Source organism: Notolepis coatsorum (genome assembly GCF_963971535.1).
Source record: "Notolepis coatsorum genome assembly, chromosome: 2".
NCBI lineage: Eukaryota > Metazoa > Chordata > Actinopteri > Aulopiformes > Paralepididae > Notolepis > Notolepis coatsorum.
Genome location: NC_140166.1, coordinates 213261740 through 213279273, shown reverse-complemented (window position 1 = coordinate 213279273; position 17534 = coordinate 213261740). Strand labels below are relative to the sequence as shown.

At 42.4% G+C, this 17534-nt stretch overlaps 1 protein-coding gene across 1 annotated transcript; it reads right to left on the bottom strand.

The window, feature by feature from the left end:
- Nucleotides 1-5181: 5181 nt before the first annotated feature.
- Nucleotides 5182-12824, bottom strand: LOC311223046 (uncharacterized protein). Its single transcript, XM_084307743.1, has 5 exons — nt 12738-12824; nt 12163-12567; nt 10982-11139; nt 8613-8682; nt 5182-6737 (listed from the first exon to the last, which is right to left on the bottom strand). The coding sequence occupies exons 2-5, from the start codon at nt 12548-12550 to the stop codon at nt 6187-6189; spliced, it is 1167 nt and encodes a 388-aa protein (XP_084163869.1). The 5' UTR covers nt 12551-12567; nt 12738-12824; the 3' UTR covers nt 5182-6186.
- Between the last annotated feature and the right edge of the window lie 4710 nt (nt 12825-17534).

Sequence of the window (17534 nt, the reverse complement as noted above, 5' to 3'; positions counted from 1 at the left end):
TGGACAATTTATGTTCACCAAATGTCAACCTTTTTTTTATTTGCATTAAGGAATGGCGTTGTGCATGTCCACAAATACAAATGCTGAATTGATGGCTGCACTGGCGGACTGGTGTCCCCACGGTTGAAAAACGTGCCCTTTTGAGTGGCGAAAAATTAGAGGGTGTGCCCTATTGGTGCTTTTCCAATGGTCTAAACTTGACCATGTGCCCCACGGTTAAATAATGTCATGCAAAAGTGCCCTTTTGAGTGGCAAAAATGATAGAGGACGTGTCCATTGGTGCCCTTCCAATGGTCTAAACTTGACCATGTGCCCCCACAGTTGAAAAACATCACACAAAAGTGCCCATTTGAGTGAAAAAACTAGAGGTTGTGCCCCTCCAATGGTCTAGATTTGACCATGTGCCCCAGGCCCCCCACAGACCTCTGGACTTGAACTGTGCTGCACTGTATCCATGTCCCCAACCACTGCACTTTTACTGTCTTATTGTTGTCTCACTGTTCTGTCCTGTTTTTGCACTTATTTATTTATTATTATGTTATTCCTATTTGTGAAAAAAAATCATGCACTGTAATGTCGAATCACGTTCCATTTGTATACAATATGGTGAATAAGGTAATCTGAATCTGACAGTTGAAAACATCGCGCTGAACCTAAAGTGCCCTTTTGAGTGGAAACAACTAGGATGTGCCCATTGGTGCCCTTCCAATGGTTAAACTTGACCATGTGCCCCCACAGTTGAAAACATCACGCTAAAATGCCCTTTTGAGTGGCGAAAATGAGAGGACGTGCCCATTGGTGCCCTTCCAATGGTCTAAACTTGACCATGTGCCCCGACGGTTAAATAATGTCACGCAAAAGTGTTAGCCACAACTCTGAGCAGCCCTGTCACTACAATATTCCATCCATTTAAGTTTTCAGTTTTAGACACATCCCCTCTTGAATGTTCAGATGCCAGAGGGCTTAATGCAGTCTGAGCTGTAACCCTGCATCCTACTGCTGTGTGTGAGGTAGGTAATACAGCAAGCTTTCTTTGAAGTTGCAAAGATTGAGTTTGTTTTAGCAATTATGCATTACTAAAAACTAATGTGTGTACACTGCAAGTGCTTTTATTGATGGCAGGATGTTTTAGCCTAGGCTACTGTAGCTAGCTAACTAAACAGGTACCTTGCTTAGCTGATTCTATGCTAACCTGTGTTCTCAATTTAGAAATAAAGTGTACAAATTATTTTAGGATTTGCACAAAATATACCCATAGCACTTTAAAGTTCAGTGTGAATTGCTTTTTAAAGCTAACTTAAGAGTGGTAGTAAACATAAAAGTGGGTTTAGCATTGGCCTATATTCTTTTTTTCCCCTCCTTTTTCCTCCGTTTTTCTCCCATCCCAATGTTAGTCATTATGCCAATTCCCAATCCCCTTCCTGGTCACTGCGCACCTACCCCCCACAGTCGGTCTGGGAGAGTGGAGGCTATCACGTGCTTCCTCCGACACACGTGCTTTCCCACCCCTAACACTGCCAATATACCTATCTCAAACCCTGCCCTCTTTTCTTGATCCTCCAATCACAACTGTCGCTTGTCCGAGGTAAGCGACAGTTGTGATTAGAGGATCAAGAAAAGGGGCAGGGTTTGAGATAGGTCTATTGTGTTAGTATGAACGACCAGCCAAGCTGATAGCAATGCGGAGAGCTGGGCTCGAACCCAGCGTCTCCTGCATTGGTGGTGAGCGTCTTGCCCACTACACCACCTAGCCGACCAGCATTGGCCTATATTCTATGATTACAGAATGCCAATGAGAGAACGAAATCGGAATAATATTAAAAAGCAGCTGAAAGCAGCTTCTCTTTGAAAAATTGGGTCCAAAGCAACAATAGTAAGGGAGGAGATAAGGATACAGGTAGGCCTATGTATTTGTAAGTCCTCACTACTAGCTACGTGTACAAGCTTGTCGCACAGAGCCAATAGTTTGGATTATAACTGAGAATCTGGTTATAACATGGTCAATAATGCTTATTTTGGACAGAAAAATTTGTTTTAAACATTTAAATTGACCAACCATAGATATTTTTTATTCCAATCAAGGCAAGAGGGCTAGTGGTAGTGCTATATGACATATTACTTTATAATACAATTATAACATTGTAGGCTACTGTACGAATATTATATACAGTACAATTATATTACTATTATAAAACAAATATGATTTGCTCCACCTTAGACAAAGACGGACAATGAAGATGGAGATATTCAAGAGGAAATGATGATATCAGGAAGAGAGATGGTGAAGAAGTGGAGGAAAGAGAAAATGCAAATGATTCTATGGAGATAAATTATGAAGAAGTTGAGGAAAGAGAATGCAGATGATGCTATGGAGAGAAATTATGATGAAGATGGTCATGGAGAAAGCAAGGATGCAAATGATGATAGGGAGAGAAATGATTCAAACGACACAACAACAAATAACTTGAATACTCTCCTGTTGCCATTAAAATATCCCACTGATCCAGCCAGTATCCAGGTACAATATATTAACTTTAATGGAGAGAATGGGGAAGATAGAGAGTGGGAGGGAGAGATAGAGGAGAGAAGGAGAGGACAGGATGAGAGAAGGAGGAGAGGACATGAGGAGAGGACAGGAGGAGAGAAGGGAGAGTACAGGAGGAGAGATGGGGAGTATTAGGACAGAGGGAGAGGGCAGGAGGAGGACATGGGGGGAGGAGAGAAGGAGAGAGAAAGGAAGAAGCTCAACGGCACTCGAATTAACTTAACTGTTCAACTGTTTTATATCCTGTAAAATATATGTTGTAAATAGCTTTTAAAGAATAGGTTCACTATTTTTCAACCCAGACCATATTAAAATGCTTTTTCCCAAATATTTATATTCCATCCTCACTGATATCTTTAGCATTGAGAAATGTACCACTGCAGCAATGGTTTAGAGACCTTCAAACACCATGATAATCTACTTTTCAAACACCATGATAATCTACTTTTCAAACACCATGATAATTAACTTTTCAAACACCATGATAATCTACTTTTCAAACACCATGATAATTAACTTTTCAAACACCATGATAAATCTACTTTTCAAACACCATGACAATGAGGTGAAATAAACATTTGAAAGGTGTATTATTCCCTGTGTTTTTTATCATAGAGGTGTGGTTATACTATTAATCTGGATTGTCTATATTATTCTAATGTTAATCTTAATCAAGGATGAAGACTATTTCACCATACATGACGCATCATATCTTTTTGCTCACTGATGGGGTCCCATGTTGTGCAGTAGGTGACCTTTTTTTCTTTTCGCCCCTGCCCTTCAAACAGCGCGAGTCCGCCACTGGATGGCTGACAGTCACAGAGGAATGCAGTGCCTTTTAACAATTAACTGTGTCTACCAATTTGTACAGGGTAGACTTAGGTTAGCTATATACACAGTATATATTTGTACCTGGGGTTGACTTAGATCACACATGTATCTTTGTGTTTACTTGCATTTCTATTTTATTCTTATTACCCTGCCTGTAGGCCTACCTTGACAGGCCTTCGACACTGTCAAGTGTCAATCACACCATTCTGATTGACTATTTAGCTCGTCAATCAGTGAGCTGGATGCAATCCTACCTGGAGGGGAAGGGGAGAGAACAGATGGTGGAGGTAAACGGTACCCTATCCCCCCCCCTCCCAGTGAGCTGTGGTGTTCCACAAGGAAGCATACTAGGACCGCTACTGTTCCTAATTCATGCAAATGACATGTCGTCAGCTTGTGACTGCAACTTGTTCCTGTTTGCGGACGACTCAGCCCTGCTGGTCTCTGACAAGAACAAGTTACAGGTTGAAAAAACCCTCAGCTCGGAACTAGGCAAAATCTGCATATGGCTCGCTGATAACAAACTATCATTACACATGGGCAAAACAGAGTCCATTCTCTTCGGCTCAAATAACAAACTCAGCAAGACCGACGGCTTCTCAGTTACAGTGGGTGACAATATTGTCACAAGGAAAGATGAAATTACCTACCTGGGTTCCATCCTAGAGGCTAATCTTTCCTGTGACAAAATGGAATCCAATGTAATAAAAAAAAGTCAACCAACGAACTCAATTCTTGTACCGGATCTCCTCTCTGGTAAAAAGAATACCCTGAAGACTCTGGCAGGAGCACAACCCAGCATTTTACAGGTATATATTATAGTGATTTAAATGGACAATTACCAAAAACTACAAAACATATGTACCAATGGCGTCTCTGAGGTGATTCCTTCACTGAACCCTCTTTTCCCTCATCTAAATGGGCATTCTTCACCCACTGAAGGAAACGAATCCTTCCACTGCAAAGAATCTTTTTCTCTGTCTATTCCACCCCAAGATGGCATTCACACCGGAATTTCCATTCTGCCAATTACCCCCTGCAGCAATAAACTCTCCCATCACAGCAGCTCAGGGTTGGCGGCCATCTTGTGAAATCCTACACCTTAAAATGTAGTAGAAAAAATAATTCTCAAATTGAAAATATAAAACAAAACATACATTTCAACATTGCCTCTGGCTTTATGGTTAGTTTGAGTCTTAGTTGTCTCTGTACTGTATGTCTTGAGTTGTTAAGATTCGTTGCTGCTTCTTTAAACCCAGGACTGTTCTCAGCAGTAACTGATGGCATACAGGATGTTTTCATTCTTTGCTGCTTCTTTCAGATCTACACGTCTGTGTTTTGCTTCTGATCACCAATGAGTCCCATTGAAATCGTAGTACTGGAGTCAGTTGTGGGCCACGATGCTAGAGAAGGGGGGGGGGAGAAACCCCTGATTGAGTCAGATTTCTGCCCCCGCTTAATAATTTTTTAAATAAATGTTATCATCATAATGAAGTCTCCAAATCAGAAGACAATGGATGTAGAACTAAACCAGCACTAAACCCTTTCAACAGCACACCAAAACCACAAATCATGACCCAACCCTGCACATGTTAGAACCCCGACCCATTTCTCCTTCAAGAAAAATTATGGGAGACATAAGACAGATGCAATAGACCACATTTCTCAGTTTTCAAAATACCACCCCCTAGTGGCAAATATCTGAAATGTTACATAATGTCACATTGGGCGTTAATTGTTAAACGTATTCCTCATTGAAAAATAAATCAACCTGACAATCTTTCCGTTTGTCTTTTTATTTGCATTTCCACAAACCATAGCTTTCCTTCTTAGGTTTATCAACAATTTTATTTGTTATTTGTTTTAAACACAAAAATGTGCAAACTCAATACAAATAAATAAGACTGACTGCCTCATATTGTTGGTCTTCTCAAAAAGTTACTGTAGCTGTAGAAAACTGAGCAACAGACTTATGTAGTAAACTTGAAAAACATGTTTTCAAAAAAGAGTTTAGAAACAAATACACTTTTGTACCATTAGCACAGTGTTTGAACCGTTGTTATCGGCATGTGTGGGAGTTTAGCCAGTTTAGGCCAAATGGAAAGATTTTTAATGATTTCTTTCCTCAGTGAAACAAAGACGAACGTGGCGTTTATCAGACGGTGGCTGCATCGATTTAGCAGAATTTGCGGCCACGCTTGTCTCATTTCACAGGTCAGTGCAACCTGGTCCACATGAACATCATCTGAAACACGAGCTCTCCTGGGAGGCGGTGGTGGAGATGTGGCGTTGAGTGATGGGCAGCCCCTTTGTGATTGGAGGAGAATGAGGCTAGTTGTGACCTCTGCCTGGAAGCTCCTCTGTGATTGGAGGAGAATGAGGCTAGTTGTGACCTCTACCTGAAAGCCCTGTTGTGATTGGAGAATGAGGCTAGTTGTGACCTCTGCCTGAAAGCCCCTTTGTGATTGGAGGAAAATGAGGCTAGTTGTGGTGGCTTTTGGACACCAAGTAGGTCCAGCATTATGGTTTGCCAGAACAGGTAGTACTTGTACCTTGTAATGGCATCTAAGAGGTCTAGCCCTCCATGAATGTGTTGTACTCCTTCACAATGTGTGGCCTGCTGATCCACAGATGCTTTGTCTGATTTGATCCAGCGTCGAGCTTTGTCTCGAGGTTCAACTGCACAGTTGTCATACCACTTGACAATGCCCACGGATCCCTATTTCTCCACCCTGGCATCCACAGATCCTCTGCCTCTCTTGGCAAGACTTTTGTCATCTTCAAACTCATGGTTTGTGTTTTCTACATATTCACCATTTGCAAGAAAACCCAGGCTGGACCATCTCATCCATCTCAAGCAGGCCAAGGGACGACGGGACCAACTCTCCTGGATCAAACAGCTCCTCTTCCTCCTCCTTCCTCTCATCCATGGCCTGGTCAACAGTGTCTGCAGGGTTCATTCTGTCCATCTCTGTGTGAGGACTCTGGCTTGTTTCCACACAGATCTCTGGATGAAACTCTAGCTGGTGTTTCTTAAGGAGGTACCGCCTGCTGAAGACCTCCGTGCATTCAGTGCAGGGGAAGACAGTCTCTCCTTTAAACACCAGGCACTTGTGTCGATCCTTCTGCTCTCGCTCACGGAAGGTCTCTCCGCAGTCAGAACACTGGTAGCCCATGGCGACGTGATTGCGCTCATGGGTGCGGCAACTCTTGCCGTAGGCAAACTGTTTCCCACAGAAGGAGCAGCTGTAGGGCTTCTCGCCGCTGTGCTGCTTCAGGTGATGACCTGGTTGGGAAGCGCTGGTGTTGGTCTTGGTGTGGTTCTGACCTGGCTGACTGGGAAGGGGAATGTCACCACAACCTGGAAGACAGATATAAAACTCAATATATTGTGCCACAATTAATAACCATCACTACCACACACACCATCATCATCATGACAGAGAGAGACAAACAGACAGACTGGACGGAGAAACCCTCCCTTCTTCACACAGACCAGTCGAGTCTTTTAACCTCTTAAGCCCTAGCCATATTTTCAGAAAATTCCCCTAAAAAGGACATACCCCAAGTAAATGGAAGATTGCACCACTTCATTTGGTTAATTTGCATGTTCCTGGTATCTATGGACCTCATGGAATGTATTTCCAGTGTCAGAAATATTGTTTCTGTTACTATGCTTGAGTAAATTGTGATGAACCAAAGGAGAATATAAAATATTATAATTTATTTTAATTTGTTCATCTTTGACGGTGAATAACACCATGCTAACATTGACCTCATTCAGCACCTTCTTGAGATGTGTACTACATATGTACTAAATATCTAAGCAATGAATAAAGGGCAGATGATTTACAGGAGTTTTGTACTAGTAGATACAGTACAGAATTTTGCCATCCGGACACATGCAATTTGAAATATGCATATAAGGACTTTAAATTACCTTATTATGGCCAAGTCATACATCTATGGATCGGCCAAATCTTCTTTCCAATAGCAGAGTTAAATCTGGATTTAGTACCACCAGGCGCCCGTTACAGGGCAGCAAAGACCGTGAATTAAATCAATTGTAAGTACAGTTACTTTTGTATAATGTCCATAGCTCCGCCACTTTTCACCAGATTGCAATGCGTTTTTTTGGTAGACGTTCACAGAAAGGTAAAGATACAATATTTGTTGTATTTTATGGCAATAACGTTCAGGTTTGTTCAACCCGAAAAATAACGTCAATAATTTTGTTCACGCCAGCCGGCTGTGTTCAACAGCACTGGTGTGAGCTGGGTAGTGTAGTTTTATGAAATTTCTATGTCCATCGAAAGCCCTGGGTCTCCTCTTTCTTAGGACTACAACGATTTCATGACGGCGTCATTGCCTTGCATCTAAAGAGCGCTGAGATTTTTATAAACTCATATTTCGCTAATAACACTTAAAATCATTGGTAAACAAACCTGCTGAAAATATACACTTTGACTGCCGTTTTGACAGGGTTAGGGTCTTTACTCTTGGCTACATTTGAAAAAGAAACATTAATTAATATGGACTGTATTGATCCATTTATGACGTGAAATAAATCTTGGCCCGGTATCTGGCCGATCGGGCTTAACACTTCCAGTGCCAATCACTGATTTACACGTTTCTGATGGCCCAGTGCCAATCACGTGTTAACACGTTTCTGGATAGTTCCATTTTTTTTCTATTTTAATATCCTATTCCATCCAGGGAGCCTGCTGTTATCATAGGGAATAAGTCTGAGATTGCAAAAGTCCAATGCCGCCGCCTGGTGGTATGCGGCCGGTATTGCACATCCTTTGAAACGTTGAGTCTTTGGCTGTGCGTCGATGATATAGGTCCGGGCGGACTATTCTTTTTAAAGTAGCGTGTGTAGGGACAAAACGCCAATGCATTTACTATAATACACATTGGGGCTTATAACCAGCCTCTCAGGAATTGGCCCGGATCATTCCGAAATAAAACTCATATTCACCACAGTATAAAACGGGAAGATATGGATGGAAAAATTATTTATTTTTTGCATCTTGACCAGAAGAAACCCAGTCAAATAACTATAGTATTGAATCCATGGCTATAATATAGAATATAGATTTAGCTCTACAAACAAGGTGACAGATTACATGGGTTTAATGGGTGGCATGAGCCTATGCACTTCCCAGAAGGGGCGTGGCACCCAATGTGTTAAGGCGGTTTACTGTTTTGATAAAGTCCAGCAACTCCAACTCACCTTCAAACTCAAAGTCCTCCGGCTCCTCCTTGATGCAAACAACTGTCTCTGCCAAGAATGTCTGCTGGCCCTTTAAGACACAACCAGATATGTTAAAACAGAAGAAGACGGTTGACAGCATGTAGAAGCAGAGACATATCAGACTAACCAGCAGTGTTTCCGCTAGCATTTCTTTTGTCAATGTGACCGACTTCTAATTTACCGTCCAAATGTAATATCATGTAATACGGCCATAGAGAAATGCATGAAAATGTGGTTAGGCTGCAGCTACATTGATCAGTCACTCAACAGATTTGATGGAAGATATTACTATCCGTTTGATTATTTCTAAATTAAAACCTAACATAATTGTGCCTGAACTGTATAAAACTGGACTGCAATGGAGGGCTTCGTCATTGTTGTTGAACTTGCAAATGTATGCGTCGCCAGGAAGTGATGTCACTGGCAGAACATGCGCTCTCCCTCTACTATAACTTAACTTAAATACTTAGCTAACGTATCTACAGTGTAAACACAACTCAGGATGTCAGTAACTTAACTTAAATACTTAGCTAACATATCTACAGTGTAAACACGACTCAGGATGTCAATAAATTACTTAAATAAGTGCATCAACCCCGGTTTTGGACAAATGCAAAAACGTGCCACCTTATAATATAAACACAGAATGTCAGAATGAGATGGACTGGTGTTGGAGCACTCATACCGGGGTTGCCTGGCCGTGTCTATGCCAAATACAACGCAGTTCGGTTTCCGGGTTCCTCTGATTGGCCACTAAGCCCACGTGACCGCGGCTAGCACACCCCCCTTATCGCCCGCTGCCTTGCTGTGAAGCGGAAGAGCCAGCGAGGCGGTGGTTTCAGCAGCAGCGGCCGTCTTCTTCCGAGGAAGCTCGTTCTTATTAATCCCTAATGTCGCGTATGTCATAAATGTCGATATGAATTGAAAATGGGGGACCCTGATGTAAACAAGACGAAAGTCTTTCTCTGGTCTGCATCCCCTTAACAATTTTCATTCATTCATTTCTCCCCCACTACTCCCAAAAGTAACACTAAATAGATAAAGTACAACAACGCCAGACTCAAGAAACTGTGTTCCCATAAACAATGTTTGTTTACACTGCACACAACACTCGAGGCTGCATGGGTGTAATCTCTCCTCCATCAAAGAGGGCGCGTTCAGGAATCGACGTTGTGATGTCCAACAATTACACAAAACATTCGCTTTATATCAGCCTCTGAAAGAAGAAATGGTTTCTTTATACATATTAGTCCTATATATATATATATATATAATTTGAAATAAAAGAAATACCATGTTCCTTAGTCCTGTATTATGATCAAACAATTACACAAAAATGCATCCTATATAGACTCATATGCCAAAACATTCAGAAATACCCAAATGATGCGAGTTTGTTTTTTTATGACATGCACAACTACAAGCTTTTAAGAACACTGACATAACCGCTGAATATCACTGAAATCCAAGTTAATGTATCTTAGAAGTTCTTTGTTTCATCGTACAAACAGCCAAAGCGGTCATGTATGTTGTGTGTCATAAATGTCGATATGAATTGAAAATGGGGGACCCTGATGTAAACAAGACAAACGTCTTTCTCTGGTCTGCACTCCTTAACAATTGTGTGTAATGCACCAAAGGGAACACAGTTTCTTGAGCCTGGAGTTGTTGTACTTTATCTATTTAGTGTTACTTTTGGGAGTAGTGGGGGAGAAATGAATGAATGAAAACTTTATTTAACAGATTGCAGAATGGGTACAATAAAGTACGGCGCAATACACACAATTGTTAAGGGGATGCAGACCAGAGAAAGACTTTCGTCTCGTTTACATCAGGGTCCCCCATTTTCAATTCATATCGACATTTATGACATACACAACATACATGACATTAGGGATTAATAAGAACAAGCCGCCTCGGAAGAAGACGGCCGCTGCTGCTGAAACCACCGCCTCGCGGCGCCTCGCTGGCTCTTCCGCTTCACAGCGCGGCAGCGGGCGATAAGGGGGGCGTGCTAGCCGCGGTCACGTGGGCTTAGTGGCCAATCAGAGGAACCCGGAAACCGAACTGCGTTGTATTTGGCATAGACGCTGCCTGGCCTGTGTGGATGTTGTGTGTGGAAGTGCGATTGATGATGATGTCAACCTAATGCTTGTGGGAAGCCACCAGGGGGCAGCACAGCTAAGTGTGAGTGAATGACTGAATCAATGAATGATTGCATGAGTTAATGACATTGCCAGGCATAGAGGTGCTTTGCATCAACAACAACAACAACAAAAAAACACAGGAATATTTTGGTTTTACTATAGTTCATTTCTCTATTCTAAGTAACCTCTGACAGAACATACCTGGTCCATGGCGGGGGTAAAAAGTATTTCTATTGTCGGTGCTGGAAGACTGTCCTCCTCCTCTTCCTTGTCTGCTGAGGATGATGAAGGAGTGATGGGCCGCCTCCAGAGTAGTCCATTCAGCACCTCCCACACCACAGGGAAGGGACTGTCTCCGTCTGGGGAGAGAAGGAGAGAGTGGGCGAATTAATGTGTGAGAGAGGACTGGCCATTCTACAAGCTAGCTGGTGATGTCACACCCCTCATAGGACTGGCCATTTACAAGCTAACTGGTGATTGTCACACCACTCATACAGGCACGCACGGCAGACGATTACTATCAAATTGGAAAGGTTTGGTGGCATTCTCCAATTTACAAAACATCTCTGATTTGACAGTCCAAGGCTGCCGTGTGTGCCTGTATGTGGGGTGTGACATCACTTGGACGTCGTTATGAATGAGGGATGACATGAGTGAGAAGTGAGCACAACTCTTTGGAGCTGTAGATTTTGAATCTAGATTCCTACTTTCGAATTATCCATGCTACATTTTATATTATATGCAATGTTCAGTATGTGGTCTGTTAATATACACATATATTGTATGTGAAAGAGATTGTATGAATACTAAAAGAAGCAACATTTGAAGTATGTTGTGGCTGGTTGCTACATCATTTAGCACTGGGGCATGGGGGGGGATTGTACATAGGAGGGGGTTGAGTTTGGACATTTACAGGGGCCAGTTTCGGATTGCAGTCTCCCGTAGGTGCTCTTTTAGAGAAGTTTTGAAGGTGGGTAGTGATTCACATTCCTTTACAGCTGTGGGTAGGGCGTTCCACATTGTTGTTGCATAATTGCGAAACGTGTTTAGTCCCTTGTTTGAGCCGAATCTGGGTTTAAAATGATTTGTGGAGCTCCCTCTGGTGTTGGGGTCGTGGTATTCACAGACCTTTGGTTAGTATTTTGACATGTACATGGGTACCTTAGTGGTGTAGTATATCTTGTAGACCAGGCCCATTGCAAGTTGCTGTACTCTGTCATCTACTCTAAGCCATCCTAGGTTGTCAAAGTGGGCAGGGATGAGGTGGGTTCTAGGAGTCAGGTCAAGCAGTAGTCTGACCAGTTTGTTTTATGATGTTTGTCATTTTGTTTAGCGCCTTTGAGGTGCTTTGGTACCATGAGGTGCACGCATAGTCGTAGTACCCTTGATTGAGTGCTCCTGCTGCTGCCAGTCTTCAGGGTATTCTATTTTACCAGAGAGGAGATCCGGTGGCTTCTTTGCAGGCTGACTGACTCTGGCTTTAACCTCATGCTTGTCCTTGTTGATTCTGAAAGAGCCGACGGCTCCGGTACCCTTCAGCTGGACCAGGGTTCCCTTCGCCACCAGACGCTTGATGGCAGTCTTCACACGAAACTTGTTTTTATCCACGTCGTAGCCACCGGCAGCCAGAGTCTTCTTTACGACATGCAAAGACATGCCGCCCCTCTCTTTAGAAGCGGACACTGCCTCGACGACCCGGTCACTGACGCTGAGACTCGCTATCCTGGGTCTGTAGAGGCCTTTAGCCGGAGCTGGGGCGACTTTTGCCATTATTCTCTCGTTCTCTGCTGCGAAACAAAAGCTGAAGTAACTATAGGAGGAGTCTCAAGTCTCAACAGACTGATTCATTCAATTCATCGCAATGCTAACGTTAATGTGACTTATGTGAGTGGTGTGTCTGTGAATAAAAGAAGCCATAACAACCACAGGAACGTAAACAACGTCCAAATCGTCTTACCTTGACTTATTTGGATCGTCACAGCTACTGAACAGAACAAATCCACGACCAGAACAAAATGGACGATAGAACAACGATCCTTTAAACTGCGCGTGCGCGACGTGCGTAATGACGACAGTCAGTGACGGGGGAAAAAAACTCTGAAAACAATCACATAACATGGACAATTTATGTTCACCAAATGTCAACTTTTTTTTTTAAATTTGTATTAAGGAATGGCCTTGTGCATGTCCACAAATACAAATGCTGAATTGATGGCTGACAGTCACAGAGGAATGCAGTGCATTTAACAATTAACTGTGCCTACCAATTTGTAGACTTAGGTTAGGCGCTATACAGTATATATTTGTACCATGGGGTTGACTTAGATGATCACACATGTATCTTTGTTTTTACTTTCATTTCTATTTTATTCGTATTACCCTGCCTGTAGCCAGGCCTACCTCTATTCCATCTTGTCATGTCAACCTAGCTAGCTTAAGAAACTAATGGTAAAGACAAGGTTGGTGTTTGTCTTAGTATTGGTCATATCTGGCTTTAGGGTCAGTTATTGGAGTCTTAGTCTCTTGACTTTAGGTTTAGTTGGCGTCTTAGTGTCAAGTTATGCGTTTTTTTGGTCTCAGTGCTGCCTAAACTTGAAAAATGGCTTGAACCATCAACAGAGGACGCTGGACAACTCCACTCCAATTTCCAGATTTAATGACTGTTCATTGTTTCCACACATCATCTTTGAAATCATGTAGGTTGAAAGTAGCATCATTCAAATCATGTTGGTTGAAAGTAGGTTGAAAACCTTTAAAGAAAGACACACACAAATTAGCCACTCCACAAATAACAACACTCCACAAATAACAACCCCCCCCCCCCACCCAACCACCTCCAATGTACAGTCCCCCCCACCTACCCAACCTCCTCCAATGTACAGTTTCTACATCAAATGTATACTTTTTTTCTGGACTCTTTTTGTATCACAAACAGTATTGTATTTGCAAATCTGGTATGTCATAAATGTAGCAGTACTGTCTATCTGTATGTCATATATCTGTTACAATGAATTGAAAATGGGGGACCCTGATGTAAACAAGACGAAAGTCTTTCTCTGGTCTGCATCCCCTTAACAATTGTGTGTATTGAGCCGTACTGTACTGTACCCATTCTGCAATCTGTTAATAAAGTTTTCATTCATGCTAAATAATAAAACATTTCCTTCAAGTGTAGTCTTTTTATTAAACATGATTAGTTTTCCTTCCAAATACATGTTATTTTAATTTAAACAGACCAAATCAATTTAGTTTGAATTTCATTTAACCAAATACATTTAATATATTTTTATAAAGATTCCCACAAAATTGCCAACAACCCAAACTTTTACAGGTATAAATTATAGTAATTTAAATGGACAATTACCAAAAAACTACAAAACATGCATACCAATGGCGTCTCTGAGGTGATTCCTTCACCGAACCCTCTTTTCCCTCATCTAAAAATGGGTATTCTTCACCCACTGAAGGAAACTAATCCTTCCATTGCAAAGAATCTTTTTCTCTGTCTATTCCACCCCAAGATGGCATTCACACCTGAATTTCCATGCTGCCAATTACCCCCTGCAGCAATAAACTCTCCCATGGAGGTGGTGTCTGTATGTACATACACAAGGACACCAAATTCATCAACAGAAATGACCTGAATCATAAATCAATTGAAACTGTATGGGTGGAAATCCTATTCGAAAGGGCGAAATCCCTACTGGTTGGCACAGTCTACAGGCCGCCAGATCATAGTGGCTTTTATGATACAATGGATGGGTGTTTAGCTGGAGTTGAGGATGTAGACAAAATTCTTATTGGAGACTGGAACACGGATATGCAACGAAAAGATGCACCCGTCTTCAAGGCCTTCAGTAGGTTTTGTGATCTGCATGGCCTCAGCCAGCTAATCACCCAACCCACACGTGTATGTGAATCAACTCAGACTACCATTGACCTCATTCTGACCTCCGACAAGTCCAAGATCTCAAATAAAGGGGTTATAGCATGTGGGTTAAGTGATCATTATATGATATTCTGTACCCGAAAAAAACTAAAACAAAAGGCTGGCTGCCACAAAACAGTCACATCTAGAGACCTCAAAACCTACTCTAGCGAGGCCTTCAACCTTGAACTGGAGAGTCTGGACTGGTCAGATGAACTCAATGGTACACTGGTTGACGAAACATGGCTTGGTTTCAAAACCAAATTCTCAGCAATACTAAACGACATGGCCCCCCTAAGAACCACCAGGGTAAAAAATCGCGCTGAGCCGTGGATGCACTCCGAAATACTGGCCGCTATGAAAACCAGAGACAAAAAAATGCTCTGAGTTTCGTAAAAGTCAGTCAAAGCTTACTAAAAGCACGAGCAGTGAACTCCAAGCCCACGTGACTGAACTCAAACTAGAAAGAAACAGACTAAGAAACGACGTAAACTCCATGATCAAAACTGCAAAAAAGAATTTCATCAATGACAAAACTGAGGAAAACAAAAACAAACCACGTGAACTTTGGAAATTACTCAATAATCAACTAGGATGCAGTAAAAAACTTAAAACCAGATTCTCAAACATAAACATAAAAACTGACAACACGCTCATCACAGACAAGCTGGATGTAGCCAATTACTTAAACATTTTCTTCACAAACATAGCCACAACACTGGTAAACAAACTACCCTCCCACTCAGGGCTTTATGGGGTAGAACACATAGTAGCTTTCTACAAAAACCTAGGGGTCCGCAAGGACGACTTCAAGCTGGAAATGGTAACAACAGATGAGGTACTCAATAAACTGAGCGCCCTCCAACCTAACAAGGCCACTGGCCATGACAACATCCCCTCCAAATTCCTCAGAGACTCAGCAGCCGCCATCACACCAATCATCACACACATAATAAACCTCTCCATAAAACAGGGACACGTCCCCAAGGACTTCAAAATTGCGAGGGTGACCCCTCTGCACAAAAAGGGCAGCAAATTAGACCCAGGCAACTACCGCCCTGTTTCTATTCTCACCTCCATCTCGAAAGTCATGGAAAAAATAGTCTACGAACAGGTCGAAAAGTACCTAGCGGAAAAAAATCTAATCTACGAATTCCAATCTGGCTTCAGAACATCCCACTCCACTGACACATGCCTTCTCTATTTGAATGACCACATCAAACAAGAGGTGGACGCAGGCAAATACTGCGGCATGGTCATGCTGGACCTACAAAAGGCCTTTGACATGGTCAATCACTCCATTCTGATTGACAAGCTAAAAGCAATTGGTTTTGATAGTCTATCAGTGAGCTGGATGCAATCCTACCTTGAGGGGAGGGAACAGATGGTGGAGGTAAACGGTACCCTATCCCCCCCCCTCACAGTGAGCTGTGGTGTTCCACAAGGAAGCATACTAGGACCGCTACTGTTCCTAATTTATGCAAATGACATGTCGTCAGCTTGTGACTGCAACTTGTTCCTGTTTGCGGACGACTCAGCCCTGCTGGTCTCTGACAAGAACAAGTTACAGGTTGAAAAAACCCTCAGCTCGGAACTAGGCAGAATCTGCATATGGCTCGCTGATAACAAACTATCATTACACATGGGCAAAACAGAGTCCATTCTCTTCGGTTCAAATAACAAACTCAGCAAGACCGACGGCTTCTCAGTTACAGTGGGTGACAATATTGTCACAAGGAAAGATGAAATTACCTACCTGGGGTCCATCCTAGAGGCTAATCTCTCCTGTGACAAAATGGCATCCAATGTAATAAAAAAAGTCAACCAACGAACTCGATTCTTGTACCGGATCTCCTCTCTGGTAAACAAGAACACCCTGAAGACTCTGGCAGGAGCACTCATTCAGGGGTACTACGACTATGCTTGCACCTCATGGTACCAAAGCACCTCAAAGGCGCTAAAAACAAAATTACAAACATCTCAAAACAAACTGGTCAGACTACTGCTTGACCTTACTCCTAGAACCCACCTCACCCCTGCCCACTTCGACAACCTAGGATGGCTTAGAGTAGACGACAGAGTACAACAACTTGCAATGGGCCTGGTCTACAAGATACACTACACGACCAAGGTACCCATGTACATGTCAAAATACTTCCCAAAGGTCAGTGAATACCACGATCACAACACCAGAGGGAGCTCCACAAATCATGTCAAACCCAGATTCGGCTCAAATAAGGGACTAAACACGTTTCGCAATTATGCCACATCAATGTGGAACGCCCTACCCAAAGCTGTAAAGGAATGTGGATCACTACCCACTTTCAAAAACTCTCTCAAGGGACACCTACGGGAGACTGCAATTCAACACTGGCCCCTGTAAATATCCTAACCCAATCATTCCAACCCCCTCCAATGTACAGTCATTTACCTAGTATGGTTTTGTCAATAGTTCAATGTACAATTGTGTTTGTTTGTACAGTGTCTCCTCCCCCCCCCCCCCTCAATGTACAGTGTTACTTGTTTATACAGTGTGCCCCCCGCCCCCCCAACCACCTCCAATGTAAATTACCCAGTATGGTTGTCAATATCCCAATGTACCCAACCCCCCCCACCCAACCTCCAATGTACAGTTTCTACGTCAAATGTATATACTCCCTTTTCTTGACTCCTTCTGTATCACAAACAGTACTGTATTTGCAAATCTGGTATGTCATAAATGTATAGATGTAGCAGTACTGACTATCTGTATGTCATGTATGTCATATATGTCTATATGAATTGAAAATGGGGGACCCTGATGGAAACAAGACAAACGTCTTTCTC